The following is a 15,280-nucleotide window of genomic DNA, read 5'->3' as shown; positions in this document are numbered from 1 at the left end:
CTGCTTCATCACATGGTACAAAGGGTATTGTGAGAATAATACATGATCGTTTCCCTCATACAGTCTATGTAACTTGACTCAGGGCTGAGCCAAACAAACAAAACTGCAGTTACATTCTTTGTGTCTTTTCCAATGCTGTCTGCCTTGGACAGACTTCCTGTACAGAGGGTCTATCTGTATACTTGCGATGAGTGGTACTTTAAGAAATGCATTTACACACACTAATGTTAACCAACTTACCCGGATGACTTCAGGGCAAGCATAATGTGGTGATCTGAAACACAAAAGACAGCCAAATGAGCATGTTACAGCCTGGTATTTATGGATTACATGCATTTCCATTTTGTTTAGCAGAATCATGATTGCTTGCTTATACAGAAAGCAAGTGTGCAAAACCAGCACTTTTTTCCTTACCTCAATGAGAACGCATTTCTAAAAAACCCAGTAAATGGTCAAGAACCATTGAAACTCAAAATTCTATGTCCCCACTATGAATTTCTTAAAAGTGAGGAAGGAAGAGAAGACTAGAAGTACTCTGTGCCTATATGGAATTCCAGCCCTCAAATCCCACCCTTTCAGTTTGCTTTGCATCTAACTAGAAGGAAGGCCCCTGCTGGATAGTCTCTTATAAGAAAAGGGGCAGAATAATATTTGCAGACCAACACATACATCCCAATATGTCTTGGACCTCTTCTGTTAAGGTTGCTCTCAATTACTCCAACAGTTATAAAAACTGCCAATGCATGATTTCCGCATGCTTTTTTTTATCCTTTAAAAAACTAAAAAGGATGGACAGTAGTACTATTACCTAGTGAGTTAATATATTCTTTTCACATCCTTCTACCCATATATCTCTGGTTTGATTCCTGGCTGAGAATTGTTAATTACTTCAGCTTGCCAAGTAATCATTTTAATTCTTAAAGATTATAGCCACGGCTATTTATTTTATAGCCTTCATTAAAGTAACTTGACAAGTAAAAGGGATGCAAACTGTCTGAGACCTGTGTGCAAATCATGCTATTGTTTAAACTGACACCTCCCAGCAGTCCCTGAGCCTGCCTTCATTTGCGCATTTGTTTCTTGTGACAAACGCGATCATGGCTGGGCAATACCTGTCTCACAAAGTAATGAGCAAAACAGAAGCACAGTGAGGTTAGCTTTGTGCTAGGATGCTACATTATGCCCAGTGAGACAGCCCATTAATTGGATTTCTATACACACTACACTTATCTTACAGCAAAATATCATCCCATGGGCATGGAACGCCCTGATTTGGTATCACAGCTTTTGGCAGACAACGATAATAAACTCAGGGTACACTTGGGACTGCAGCTACCTTGACAGCAAAGTGTAAGCGAGGAGAGAGAAATACAGTTGATCTTTCCTGAATTTTAGGAAAGGCAGAATTCGGAAGTCTAATACAATATTTAATATATCACCACCAGCCTCCACCTCCCTCTTCCCTCCCCGCCGTTTAAGAGGTTATTACAGATATTTCTAAGCAGGTCTATCTGCTCAGTAGTGATCCCAAGTGTCTTAACTGAGACTGGTTTTTAAAAACCTCAACTCAAGTGTTAAAACAGGTAATGAAAACCAGAGCCTTCCCTCAGAGAGCTGGCCAAAGTTGGCTCTTGGGAGACCAAAAAGAATGAACTTGTTCCTAGTAGGTGGGACAGATTCCTTGGGCTGTCGCTGGCAGCCATATGGACATGGACAAGGCTACTTAATGTTTTTAAAAGCTGCTGCTGGCCACAGTTTGAAAAAGGTTACCAGAACCTCACCATGAGTTTACTCTTCTGACTAGAACAAGAGCAATGCCACCACAGCTTTCGTACCTCAGAAAAGCTTGTATGACTGAATTAACTTGGATTTTTATAATGCTTTAACCTTTTAGGGCAAAAACTTCTACAATATAACGAACAGCGTGATGGCAAAAATAATAAAATAAAACTAGAGCAGTCAGCAATGTTAATAAAGTTCTTGCTTCATGTTATGTACATGTTCCCGACCCTGTGACGTATATTGTTCCCTGTGAATCTGCCTCTGTATAGCAATCCAACAGCTACTCTACACCTGTTCTTTTTAATATCCCAAAGCCTTAAACACTAAACAGGCATGTCACTGGACTAATGCATGACTTTACAAGCTTTTAAAAGACAAGTTAAATTATTCTTGTGAGAATGCTTGACTAGTGGTGTTGTCCCTTCTTCATACCATAAAAATGGTGTATAGTATACAGACCATCCTTAAGGTACACAGAAATCAGAATTAAGGAGTAGCACCAGAATTTGGACTGCAACCCACATCTAGACAAGCACAATTAACTGTCACTATTGCTAGATTGCTTAGATAGAACACAGAAAGAGGGCAGTATGGGAGCTGTAGGGAAGGTAGTAATGCAACTATAATTTGGAAAAAATTCTTAGCTAAAAGAGCATAGGAATTATATCAGATCAGGGACATTCACTCAGTTGAGTCACCTCAGAATAGAAAGACCAGTTCTAACATGTGCTATATAATCAAGTCACATGAGGTTTATTGGAAAACATATCAGGTGGCAACAAAGGAGTGAAGACAGAATCTAGGTAACTGTGACTTAGCTTGTCTGAGTTTCTTAGTCTTGCATGCATTTTAGCTTCAGTCAGTTATGGTGCTACCATTGCCTTTCCTACAGAAGGTGAGTCATGAAAACAAATAATGCATTAAATGGTTACTGCAGGTGGTATTTGTGGCTGAGCAAAACCTCTCAAACCCTGCATGGTGTCCCGTACAGTTCAGCATCATCCTTCAGCACAATACTTTTTTGGTGGCCATGCCATCTGCGGTCCACTGGAAGAGTCAGTATCTCAATTTGCAGGGTGCTTCTGAGTATTTATTTGTATATGATGACACCAATAAAGATTTCAGAACTCTATGATTGTAGCTGCTGAGCAAATCAACTACCTTCAGAGCTTCCTGTGCTAACATCCTTGAAAAGAAGAATGTAGATGTTGTGAAGAACCCAAGACAGGTGCATTACTATTTACGTGTCCCACTAGCAAATGCACTTAAAGCATTTACCTTCCTTGGGTCAGCTGGAGTGCAGTGGAATCTGCTGGGTTTCTTACAAGGCACCACTGAAATCCTACTAGTATCTGGGAGAATGGGTGGAGAAAATCCTATAATAAATCCTGTCAACAAGTTGGGTTGATTTGAGCATTCAACAGCTGCCCTGCAATTGCCCAGAAAGCACAGGTTTTTGGCATAGCCATTCGGAATTCTTGCCAGCACTCAGTAGCTGGGTATCTGAAGCATTATCTTGGCTAAAAGCTCTAGGAGGAATCCTCTGGCCAGCCAGAATCCATAGGAAACTCATTTCCATGCTACCAATCACAGAGCAACTTCAACTGCTTTAAAGAGAAAACTCAAATTTAACCACAAATCTATTTATCTTTCTACAGAGTCATGAATATTTCTTTGGCTCTTATCACTAATTATTCCATATACATGTGTCAAGAGTAGCATTCCCTGCCTCTTGCCCTAAACCACCTCCTCATCATTCAGCTACATTTCTGTGCAGCAAAAGCCAGAATCTGCCCTTGATAACAAATAAGTATATCGCTCAGCAAGATCAAGAAGCAGTTGCTGCCTGCGGGTACTGCTTCAAAAAAAGCACCAATGTTGGCAGTATTTATTTCAAGGGTGGTGTGGATTTTCCAAGGCTAGTCTGCCTGGGGCAGGAAGGGCTCTCTGAATGGTCAATCACAGCTATGACTCTAGGACACAGCAATCTTAAGGATCTTGGGGGACACGAGCAAAGCATTCATGTAGGATTTCAACCAAAGGGAATAAGCCAGCTTGCAATGGTGAAATCCAGGACAACCCTGGACAGGTAAGTCAGGCATTCAGAAAGAAATGTACATATCCTTGATGCAGCTATCTTCAATTTCATCTGAGAAACTAGAAAAGTAGTTTGTGATCTAAGCACATCAACATACAGTGCAGTTACAGTAGATCTGAGATAACCGGAGTCATACCTTCAGTGCAGATGTGATGTGCCTGTGACCTACAGGTGTTACTAGGTAGACAAGAGAGACCTCCACTGTGCACACACAAACTGACTGCCCATGTATGGTTTATCTGGGAATATACAGTAACTGCTTTTCCAGAGAAGCAGTTGGTGATCAAGAAGCACAGAGAGAGCTGTGTGATCCTACTCCACTGTGTGACAAATCACGTGTTACACTGCCACTGGGTTCCCAGGTCCCATCAAAGACAACTGTCCATGCCTATGTCCTCTGGTCCCATGCCTTGAGATGGTACTATCTGGGGAAGAAGAGTGTCATTCTTTAGGCCTCACACCTGGGGGCAGAGTTTCTAAAGAGAGAGAGGAACAAGAAGTCTCCTTTCCCCTTTTTTTCTTATGCATTAAGTTACCTTGATACAGGAGGCTGTAAAGGTGCAGTGAAAGTTGTCTCACATCTAGCTGGTTTTGCTGTTGCTTGAATGCTAGAGTTCCTCCTTCTTTACCCTCCCCTTTCTTCCCACTGTCCCCAAGCTGGCTTTCAGAAACAGAAACTACCCAGTAGTGCAAAAGGCTGCCTGTGCTTTCCCCCCATGCTGGATAGCAAAGGGTTGAGATGAAAAGAAACACCAGAGTAGCAAAATAGATAAAGGGAATTCTTCAGGAGAAGGACATATGTTAAAGCATCCTAAGTGGAGAAGGCAACAGCCACAGACCACACACAAAAGAAAGACAGGAAGAGAATGAAGAAATGGTTCCAGTAGCAGTTGGCAGTTAGGGCTGCAGTGAAGGCAGTAGCTCTAGGTTACTGTAATTAAAGTAGTAGGTATTACAATAAGGCTGTAATTAAGGTAGTAGTTGTAGTTAAGGCTGAGTACTATTTTGCCATTAAAGCTTCAACTCAGCCATTTAGCTTTGTAGGAGAAAATTCAGCATCTAGCCCTCAGCCATCTTGCAGCTGTTTACCCCTTAAGCGCAATTACATTTTTGGGGAATCTGCAAATCAGTTCATTAATTACTATATCAGTTCAAATTCTTAAGACTTGGAACCTTTAAGAGATCTTCATTTAAAATACAAAACAGAACCTCTGTATGAAAAGGACAACAGATTGCAAAGTTAAGTATTCAAAAGTTAAGAATTGCTAAAATAAAGCTCGAAGAGGTTATACTGTACTCTGCAGGTTAAGTCAAGGTGGGCTGGTGGATGTGTTGTCATACCCAGCGCCTCTGTTTTACTTGTGGCTGAAGTTAGAAAGTCTGTAGCAATGTGAGAGAAGTTTAGCGTCACGAAGGACAAGATTGGTGTAGAGGCAGTTGACATACTGAAGAATCAAATTCTCTCCCTGCCCCTTCCACAGAATCGTTCTGTGAAAGAAAATAAACAGGTGCCTTAAACTGAGATGTTCACAGGTAATTATGAATTTCAGGTTCCCCAGTTTGAAAATCACTGTGCAACACATCCAAACTTTGATGTACAAGCACGTGGAGTTTGATTTACAAGTATTTATAAGCACACGGAGCAGCAGCTGCAGTCAGTAGGCACTCTGCTCTCCAAGTAAAAGACTATCATCAGACACTGAGAACTCTGAGATATTAGGCCCCAGAGAATCCAACCGCACACTCAAAACTGGCTGATAATTTTGAGTCTCATTTTGTAGAATCATGTGCCCTCACATAAATGGAGATAACCAGGTCAATGTGGCAAACATAATATGAAAACATTGTAATTAATATTTGTAAACCTAAGATACTATGATAAAAATTCAACCTGCCATTCATAGCCAGGCTTGAATGCAATAGAGCAGAAATTATGAATGGATCCATAAAATGAATGATGAGAAAAAAATCAAACATCAAATAGCCGTTTATTAAAAAACCTTACACCATCCAAACACCAAATGAGTCAAGGATTTGTTGGAAAAGAGCTGTACAAGCTTGTAATTAATGGCCATACCCTAATGTGCACTGTCTAAGTTAATGTTATATTGGCAATCTGAAGAATAGCATGTCTTAAATTCTCAGTGCTTGATTTTGCAGAATTAAAGCTTGTTAATATACCTTGGTATGTATTATAGGTGAAGCTGCTATTAATGGTTATTAATAAGGTTGCCTGGTATTTCCCTTTATAATCCTCATTTTAAGTGTTTTATGACTTATCATCAATTTAACAACAACAATTTTCCTTGCTTTTTGTCTGCCTCAGACTGGCTTCATTTTTGTGTGTTGATGCATGTTGTGTATGGGCCAAAACATTTCCACTAAGTCTAACCTAAATTAATGTTTTTTTCTCCATAAAAAAGAAAAACTTCTAGTATCCTCAACTGCAAAGGGAAAACTTCAGTTTCACTTGTTTGAAGGCTCTAGACAAATTTACTCAAACTTCCACTAGAAAACTGCAGTTTGCATTTACCTGCAGAAACTATAGAGCACCAGCATCAAAATTTTATCTAGACCAGTAACACTTCACAGAACAATTTTTCTACCCAAAGCTGATACCATGAGCTGCTGTGGCTGGGGTTATCATGAGATACCCAACTTTAAACCAAAGTAAATTCAAAACCAATTGAAATAGATCTAGGACTGAGAGGAACTGACTGGGACAACCAGGTAGGGGAAACTAGAACTGTAATCTAGTGGAAAAAGATCCAGGATTTTGGAGCAAATATGGCACAGAAATGACAGAGAAGTTGGCAAAACTAGAGTGCAAATTGTAGAAGAAGATGGGAATAGAGTGCTGGCAATGGAAGCTCTTGATGAGATGGGGTAAAAAGCACTAATTCTGGCATCTCCAATTTCAAGAGCCTAAATTTGCAACCCTAACAATAACTGGATGCAGGACATTTGCATATGTTTAAAGCAATATGCACAAGTTTCTTATAAAGGAGAAAAATATGCACAACATCACGTCTTGTCATTAAAATCAGAAATGGTGCTTAGACACTGAGGTGTGTGGCAACTGAACATCGCTCTTCCGAATTACCTGCTTATCACAGTTGTGCTGATACACCAAATATAGATGTAAGGGAATCATAGAATCATAGAATCATAGAATAGTTAGGGTTGGAAAGGACCTCAAGATCATCTACTTCCAACCCCCCTGCCACAGGCAGGGACACCTCACACTAAACCATCCCACCCAAGGCTTCATCCAACCTGGCCTTGAACACTACCAGGGATGGAGCACTCACAACCCCCCTGGGCAACCGATTCCAGTGCCTCACCACCCTAACAGGAAAGAATTTCCTCCTTATATCCAATCTAAACTTCCCCTGTTTAAGTTTTAACCCATTACCCCTTGTCCTGTCACTACAGCCCCTGACGAAGAGTCCCTCCCCAGCATCCCTATAGGCCCCCTTCAGGTACTGGAAAGCTGCTATTAGGTCCCCACGCAGCCTTCTCTTCTCCAGGCTGAACAGCCCCAACTTCCTCAGCCTATCTTCATACGGGAGGTGCTCCAGTCCCCTGATCATCCTCGTGGCCCTCCTCTGGACTTGTTCCAACAGTTCCATGTTCTTTTTATGTTGAGGACACCAGAACTGCACACAATACTCCAGGTGAGGTCTCACAAGAGCAGAGTAGAGGGGCAGGATCACCTCTTTTGACCTGCTGGTCACGCTCCTTTTGATGCAGCCCAGGATACGGTTGGCTTTCTGGGCTGTGAGCGCACACTGCCGGCTCATGTTCATTTTCTCATGTGACCATAATCAAGAGCTAGATGATCTCTGCTAGCATTTCTAGCAAACACACAATGCACTGGTTGTTATAAGTACCCTGAGCATAAAAAGAGCCAGTAATAGATCCTGACAATCTGTGGGTCTGCAAAATGTTGCCAGGGACTGCTAGGGATTGCTGAGAGCAGAGGAATCAACTATGCAGGGGTTGGAACTTGCTGTTTTCCTCCATCATGCTGCTGACAGTAGTGAGGTTTTCTACTCACTCTCAATAAAATCACAATCAGCATTGCTCTTCCCACATGCACATGGCTGTCTGGATCAGGCCAGGGGTTCCTTATGGAGATACTAATACGGGGGAACTGTTGCACATAGTTAATTGTGGAGTTTTCAGCAGTGGTGTCAGTCTCCATACTGACTGCCTCTGCAGAGATTGACTCTAGTGTTGGAGTGAGCTACATTTACATGTCAGCTCTGTCCTACTCTTCGTTGGAATAGAGATTTGGAGGTAGGCAGCACAGAGACTGCCGTGGCTTCTCTGTCACCTGGCAGCATGCAGCAATCTCCACCTAGTAGGACTCAGTGTTTCAAAGCTGTGATGAGTGAAACAGAGAGAAGTGAAAAGATGGCAAAAATTTGCTCTGCCAGGTTTCTGTAAAGGGCAATGGGAATTAGGAAAGATCTTCACAAATTCCCAAGAATTGCAAGTGACTCAATAGTATCATCTTTCAATCCTGTATTTTAGCCATAAGCCCTCCTAGTTCAAGAAAAAGGAACAAGGTACGGGGAATGCCCTAACCCTTCCTACTTTCCAAGACTCCTACAGAAATGACTGCAATTTATGTTCAGAGCAACATGTGCTCTGCAATGACTAGCTAAGATGGAGAACTGAAGCAAAGAAAGGTAATGCATCTTGCTCAAGACCACCCTGAATGCCTTCAGCAGAGACAGAAATCAAGGTCAGATCACCTCAGTCTCAGTCCTGAGGCTTAACTATAAGGCACTCACTCTTCTTGCCTAGTGACAATTCAGGATGGAATGGACAATATCTACCATTTGGAAACACTGTGAATTGCTGTGAAAAGAGACAAGGGAGTGTCTCTGCATGCCATTGCCTGTAAAGAGGAGGAAGACCCGCAGATCTAAAGTAACAGAAGCGGCATCCTACCACATCTGCTTCTTTCCCTGTTTGCTGTTTGCTCACAGACTTCCCTGCTCCTGCAGGAATGCAGAGCCTCACTGTGCTACTTTGGCACTTCAAGGACCACCTCTTCATGACACCACCTTCTGTGCAATTTCTGCTGTAAGTAGAATTATTCCTGCAGACCCTACACACAGTTTCTCTTCCTTTCAAGGGTCCAAAGAGACATGCTTAAAACTGGTTTATTCCTCTTTGCTGAGTATATGCAATATTTGTGCAATATACATTTCCAGTAATGGGGATTCATTATAACAAAGGACAAATGTGCAGTCTGTCAGTGACAAATTATGTCAATGAAACAGCAAGTCCATCCTTACCTCCTTTTCCTACACAAACACAACTGGATTGAACTTTTATTGTTTTCTCCAGGTAGCCATCAGTGCTACAGAAAACTGCAGATCTAAGGAGTAGCTTCCAGAAAACATGGACTCTGAGGTATGCAATATGGCATACTTAAGGCTACATGATTATCTTCATGAGGCCAGTCATGGATCTGTGGTGACCTAAAGCCTACCCAAACTTTGGGCTAAATTTAGCTGTTCACTTGTGACAGCAAAGACTTTTTGACTGCACTCTAACTGCTCTGTACTAACAAAGTTAGCTGCACCACACGGCTCAACCCCATCTGATCCTCCCACTCTGACTGACAGAAATACCTGGAGACTCCTTGCATGACTGTCACTGGAAATGTTACAGTTTCATCTCATTATCAGTGTTCACAGATAAAACCATTTTGGAAATTAACTTCTGGGTGTTTTGAGGAGCATCTCATTAAAGTTCAGTATCTCAGCCATGATTCACTCTGTTTTGTTCCTTTTCATGCTGGCTGAAAGTACAAACTACAAGGGTAGCTAAAACTGTTGCCTTGAAAAGCTCTGAGGTTGGTTACACTATGTTCTCCAGGGGGAAAGGGAGTCATAAGTGGATTGCCTTTCTTTGTGAACACTGTGGCATATTGTTACATTTTGCTTCCTTCCTCCCTTCACCCCCAAACCAGAGAGATCACAAGACACCAGTATCAGCCATGCTGGGCTCCATGCCAGGAGAATTAATGAAGTGGTGTAATAGCTCACATGGAGGCCTACTGATTGGCACCACACTTAAAATGCATCTGCAAGGCAGGAGATCATAGCATTGCTGCTGTGTTCTGTTTATTACAGGCACATCTCTTCCATTCCATTGATTTCTTTATTAGCACATTTTAAGACCACAATGTGGGGGCTGGCTCTGCTTGAAGCATGGAGGCTTGAATTCCAGCACAGCTGATGGAAAGGAAGTCTCCCTTTGAGACTCTAGACCTGGATGACAGAGCCTGGTACTAACAAGAACAGGAGCCCTATTGAAAGGTTCCTAAGGAGTTTGAAAAGTCCTGCAGGGAAATGCGAGATAGGGTTGGTTTTTATACTTCCTCTTTTTTTCTGGGTTTTTTTCATGGAAGGAAGGGGAAAAATTTATCTAAACAGTATAGAGGCTTTGGAGGACCTACTGCAGGGAGAACTTTTCTAATCTAGAGGGGAGGTTTGAGAGCAGCTGCAAGGAGTACATGTGCAGACTCACAGCTCCTTGCTTTTCATCTGTGCAGTTAAGAGGTCAAATCTTGACACAGATAGGAAGGAACGGGTGGGTCTCAGTGTACTCATCAATGAACATTTGATCACATCATGAACTTCAAATATATTTGCTATCCATCATTCATGACCTGGAAAGCAGAGCTGTACAGATCAGGACTAAGGCAGTGGCTGGGTTGTACAGGGGACCATGATGACTCCACGTCTACCCTGAATTGCTTTGGCACAGTCTGAAAAAACATGGATTGTAAGCAGCTGAGGACAGGGCTGGGCTGGAGTCACCAGATTCACAAGACCAAAGGCCAGGAAGAGTAGGCCTGTATGGGAGGAGGTGGAAATCTACTGGTACTCTCTGTAACTCCAGTTGCTGAGCTCGCAGTTACAACAAATTCAGACACAGCTAAAAGCTGGTATAGTGGTGCCAGCTCAATGCAGCTGCTGCCCTTGCTACAGTTCACTGCAGCTACCCCGCTGCACAGTCAACACAGCACCATGCCATAGCTATGGGACTGTGGAGTGGGGCATGATCAAGTGGTGCTTCTGGACGCCATGGGGATGAGAGGGCATTTCCCCCAGAGACCATGTCCTGCCCCTGGTCAGACACTGGGGTTTTGCTCAGTTGTTGGACTGACTGCTGGTTCCCTTGGAAATTCCTAGAAAGCTCTGGCTGGCAACTGAATTGCCATGGAAATGTTTTTAGACTGCCCCTGCAATATTCCTCCAAGCTGTCTCCTTTGTGTCTGCATTCATGCCCTGCTTGTAATTGCAAAGGACCCTGCTGCCTCCCTATCAATCCTGCCTGTCAATGCTTCGTATCAATGCTTTGTTTGGTGTGTAGAGTGTGAATAGGAAGAACTGCAAGCAGGCAGCCTCACTGGGACACACAAATCCCATTTCAGAACCCCAAGATTAATTTTTTTTCATCCTTAATATTTTTAAAGCTTCTTCTTAAAACAACTAACACTACTGTTTCCCCAAAATTATACAGCCAGTGAAAGCAAACACACACTAGTGTATGCAGATAAATCCAAACCTGAAAGACTTGATTTCTATATCTATCTGTGACTCCTACAGAGGCCCTTTTTTCCCTGCAAAGCACTTAAACCTCCTTCTTTTAGCTATCTTATACACTACATGCATCGTAGCAATTTATTATCTTGCTGCAAAATAACAATGCCCAGTGTAAGCCTGCACATCTTTATTGAAACCATTACTATAGACAACCTTTATGTCTGGAATCTATCACTGATTTTTGCAATATGTTTTGAGACACTCACCCACAACTGGTTTCTAACAAGCTGTCCCCAACCTGCAGTGATGCCATCCCAAAGTCTGCTATCCGGATGTTGTTCTTTTCATCCAGCAGTAGGTTTTCTGGTTTTAAGTCCCTGTGGCTGTGAAGAGAAGATCAAAATGTGAGTTAAATTATCCACAACAGCTTTCCTACTCAAAATCTTATCAGCATTGCATCAAAACTATTATATGTTAACAGATTTTTATTTTTATTTCTTTTTCAATCCAGGGCAGGAGAACACACATATCCAAGAGCCAATCTTTGCAATACTCTAGACCGTATCCCAGATTTCCAGTCCTGATGAATTCAAGGCTTGAGCCTGCACTCCCCTGGCAGGAAATTAACATCTTCAACTTTCAGTGATACCAACACAATCTGAGGGAGAGACTGAGGGAAACAGGTAGGAGGAGAATTTCAGCTTGGATTTAGAGCTGAAATACTACATCATATGCCAGCTCCTTAAGGTAGGAGGCAACACTATCAATACATTCTGTCAACAACAGCAAACAAAATGAGTGATATATAGAGAAAAAAACATCCTTGATGTAAAAGCTACTGAAAAAGTCCTTATTAGGAGTTTTTTACATAGGCACATGTAAAACATGGCTTTTCACATGGCTTTGAAATAATTTTGGGTAGTTAGCTCTGATGGAGAAATTCCTTCAACCTAGCGCTGCATACAGTTGAGAGTACCAGCAGTGGAAAGGAAGAAAGAGGATTTCCTTCTTTCCATCAAAGCTTGATTCTCTTATTAGAGAATTATTAGGCAGGCAGCCATGATCTTCAGAATGGTAACTCCCGCTTTAAATCAAAAGGTATCAATATTTACTAACTTATTAATGTCCACTACCCACGGTAACACCACTGTGCACCCATGTCTGCTTCTTACTACTCAAGTGCTTTTGTAGAACTATTATGTTTACTTGATTTTATATCCAAAGGCAAACACCTTGTGCAATATTTGCTATGATTTTGCTCTATTTTCTTTTCCCTGGCAACTCTTGGAGAGTCAGAGATGAGAGAAGCAGTTTAGGCAAGCTAAAGAAGTTCTTTTCTTCTTTTTGCTTATGAGTAGGCAAAATGAGTCTTTGATGTCTTGCTAATAAGAGGTCCAAATAGGAACACTCCAACCCTGCAGGCAGAACGGTCAGCTTCGGTGGCCACTCAGAACACATGTGTGGGAAACAGCCAGCCAACAACATGTGCGAGTGTCAGTTAAATAACACTCATTTGCAGTAATGGTTCACTAAAACCAGTTACCCTGACCAGAGACTGAACTCAGCAAAAGAGCCAGCATTAGGATAGTCTAGTCCAGTGGCACCCATAATGGAAGGGAAGTCAGCCTTATCTCTTTTTAAGGCATTCCTCTAGCATTCCTCATGCACACAGGTGTTAATTCTACCTCTATCCCACTGTAAAGAACAGTCTCTAGCCCCTCAGAGAAATGTGAGAGGCATGACAATGTCTTGGAAATTATCTCCTCTGATCTAAAGAGAAGTCTCATGTGTTCAGTTAGACACAACCTGTAAATAATGCAGGTCAATTCTATGCAAAACCAGAGCACACTGTAATAGGATACCTGGGGAGTGTAACAGATATTTCCAAAGGAGACTTCCAGCAAAATAGTGCACATTCAAAGCAACTACTGGTCATTTACCTTATCACTGAGTTCAATGATTCCTTCTGCCTCAGTTTTTAAAGAGCATAAAATTTGATCTCTGTCTTGTATAGACATGATGAACCCTGCATGTTAAAGTGGCCTTGTTAACCATGGGCAAACAATCCGGTAGATAACGGAACAGCGCAGTTCAGATTTGCCCATATTTTCACCCGACAAAACAAAAGGTGCTTTATCAAATCTATCTTTCTCATAGAAATCAAACTTTCAAGGTAACCGGAGACAGAAGACTTATTTGCCATATAGTAACTATCAAGATACCTATACATACTCGACAAAAATGCAGGAAACGAGCGACAAGGAAATGTTCTAGAGTCAGTGAATGACCAGTTAATGTCCAGGAAAAGAATACCTGAATGCTATCATCAGGGACTGCAGTCCTGGACAAAGGCAAGATTGTCAGCATCTGCCAAATCTGACAGCATTTTGAAAGCCTTAAGCTGGGACCTGGGGGTTCCTGGGACTGAGGTAGTATGTGTGAAAGGAGATCTGGGGTGGCTCCAGAGACTCATCAAAATAAACCCAGGAAAAATTATGAGCTCTTCACTATAGCTCAGTGAGCAGAGAGGAGAGTGTGGACTCTGCCAAGAATTTTAGATACATGCCCATTTATGTGTTGCTGACTGGGCCCTGAAATACAGGAACTATCATACGGCAATTTTGCATCTCTCTGACCCTTCTCCACCCCTCTTTCAACACAGACCTTAGTGCCCGGTATGGATGGTTAGCACAGGAATTTCAGGGCACCCTGAGTACTATTTTGGTGTTCTGGCAGCACTCCTCTCAGAGGTCAGGGTGGCAGGTGGATCAGGCAGTGCTTGCACAAGAGCGCCTGCATGAAAATTTTCTTCTAGCTGGAATGTTTCGCTGCTATCCATCTTTGGACCACTCTGCATTTGCCAAGGCAGCATCCTGGGGATAGAAGTCAGGCCAGGAGTCTGCACCACAGTGGCAGAACCAGCATCACTGCCACTGAGAATGAGACTTCCTCTCTGCATTTGCATTTCCCATCTTTGTATTGCCAGCTTTTCAAATGCCAGAAGGAAGAGAGAAGAACATATGGGAATAGGGAAGGGTTGTTATAATCTACCTAAGAGCCCAGCAGCCCGGACAGCCTCATGCATTCATATTTGGAAAGAATTATCTTGTGCCAAAACGAAACAAAACAAAACAAAAATCCCACTCTATGTGGTAATTACTTGGCATTAATGGAACATTGCAGAGTAAATGCATTTAATTTGGTCCCTTTCAGCTGATCTCTCTGGCTCTCCATATCTTATATGACCACATCAACCCTCTCTCTGCAGGTGAGCAGAGGACTCGTTACCCTTTCCTTGTTCTAAAGGCACTAAAGCTGTAGGGCTTTATCACATGGCTGGAAAATCAGAAGATAAAAAAGCAGCCTCTTTATTGACAAACATGGCTAAATCTCCTTTTGAGCCCTGCCTATGCTGAGAAAGAATATGAAGGAGAAATGCAGCACTGCAGAAGTCAATGTAACCCTGATCCAGGGTGGCCACAGACTACCAGAGCTTCTCAACAAAGACAATGGAGCAAGAAGTTAGCACCAGGAGCCCACATACAGCAGGTGTTTGAAGGGAGAGCATATGAATGAAAGGGAGCCATTAAACAAGCCATGACAGGGGAGGCACACACAGTCAGAACTCTGCGAGTTCCCTCTTTTACAGATTACAACAAAGGTTTTTCAATTCCCTTGCAGCACAAGGTGCATACAGAGAGAGGTCTGAAAAAATTGTTTCATGGAAATGGGCACAGTTCGTGGAGGTGGTACATAGAAAATGAAATGCACACATATGCGTTAACATGTTCCATCTTTCCGCTTACACATTGGCCATGCTTGGTTT

The 15,280-nt window shown here is 42.3% G+C and overlaps 1 protein-coding gene across 8 annotated transcripts in view; it reads right to left on the bottom strand.

Moving 5' to 3' along the window:
* BRSK2 (BR serine/threonine kinase 2) overlaps window positions 1-15,280 on the bottom strand; it is a 321,762-nt gene that overhangs the window by 70,539 nt on the left and 235,943 nt on the right. For all 8 annotated transcript variants that reach the window (XM_065682712.1, XM_065682707.1, XM_065682709.1 and 5 more), the window contains exons 6-7: window positions 11,721-11,837; window positions 241-274 (exon numbers count right to left, since the gene is read on the bottom strand). In XM_065682712.1, coding sequence (XP_065538784.1) covers window positions 241-274; window positions 11,721-11,837 — 151 coding nt within the window. The remainder of the gene's footprint in view (window positions 1-240; window positions 275-11,720; window positions 11,838-15,280) is intronic.

Source organism: Lathamus discolor, chromosome 6, assembly GCF_037157495.1.
Source record: "Lathamus discolor isolate bLatDis1 chromosome 6, bLatDis1.hap1, whole genome shotgun sequence".
Classification (NCBI taxonomy): Eukaryota; Metazoa; Chordata; class Aves; order Psittaciformes; family Psittacidae; genus Lathamus; species Lathamus discolor.
Note: the sequence above shows the minus strand (reverse complement) of the source record. Positions and strands in the feature narration are given on the sequence as shown.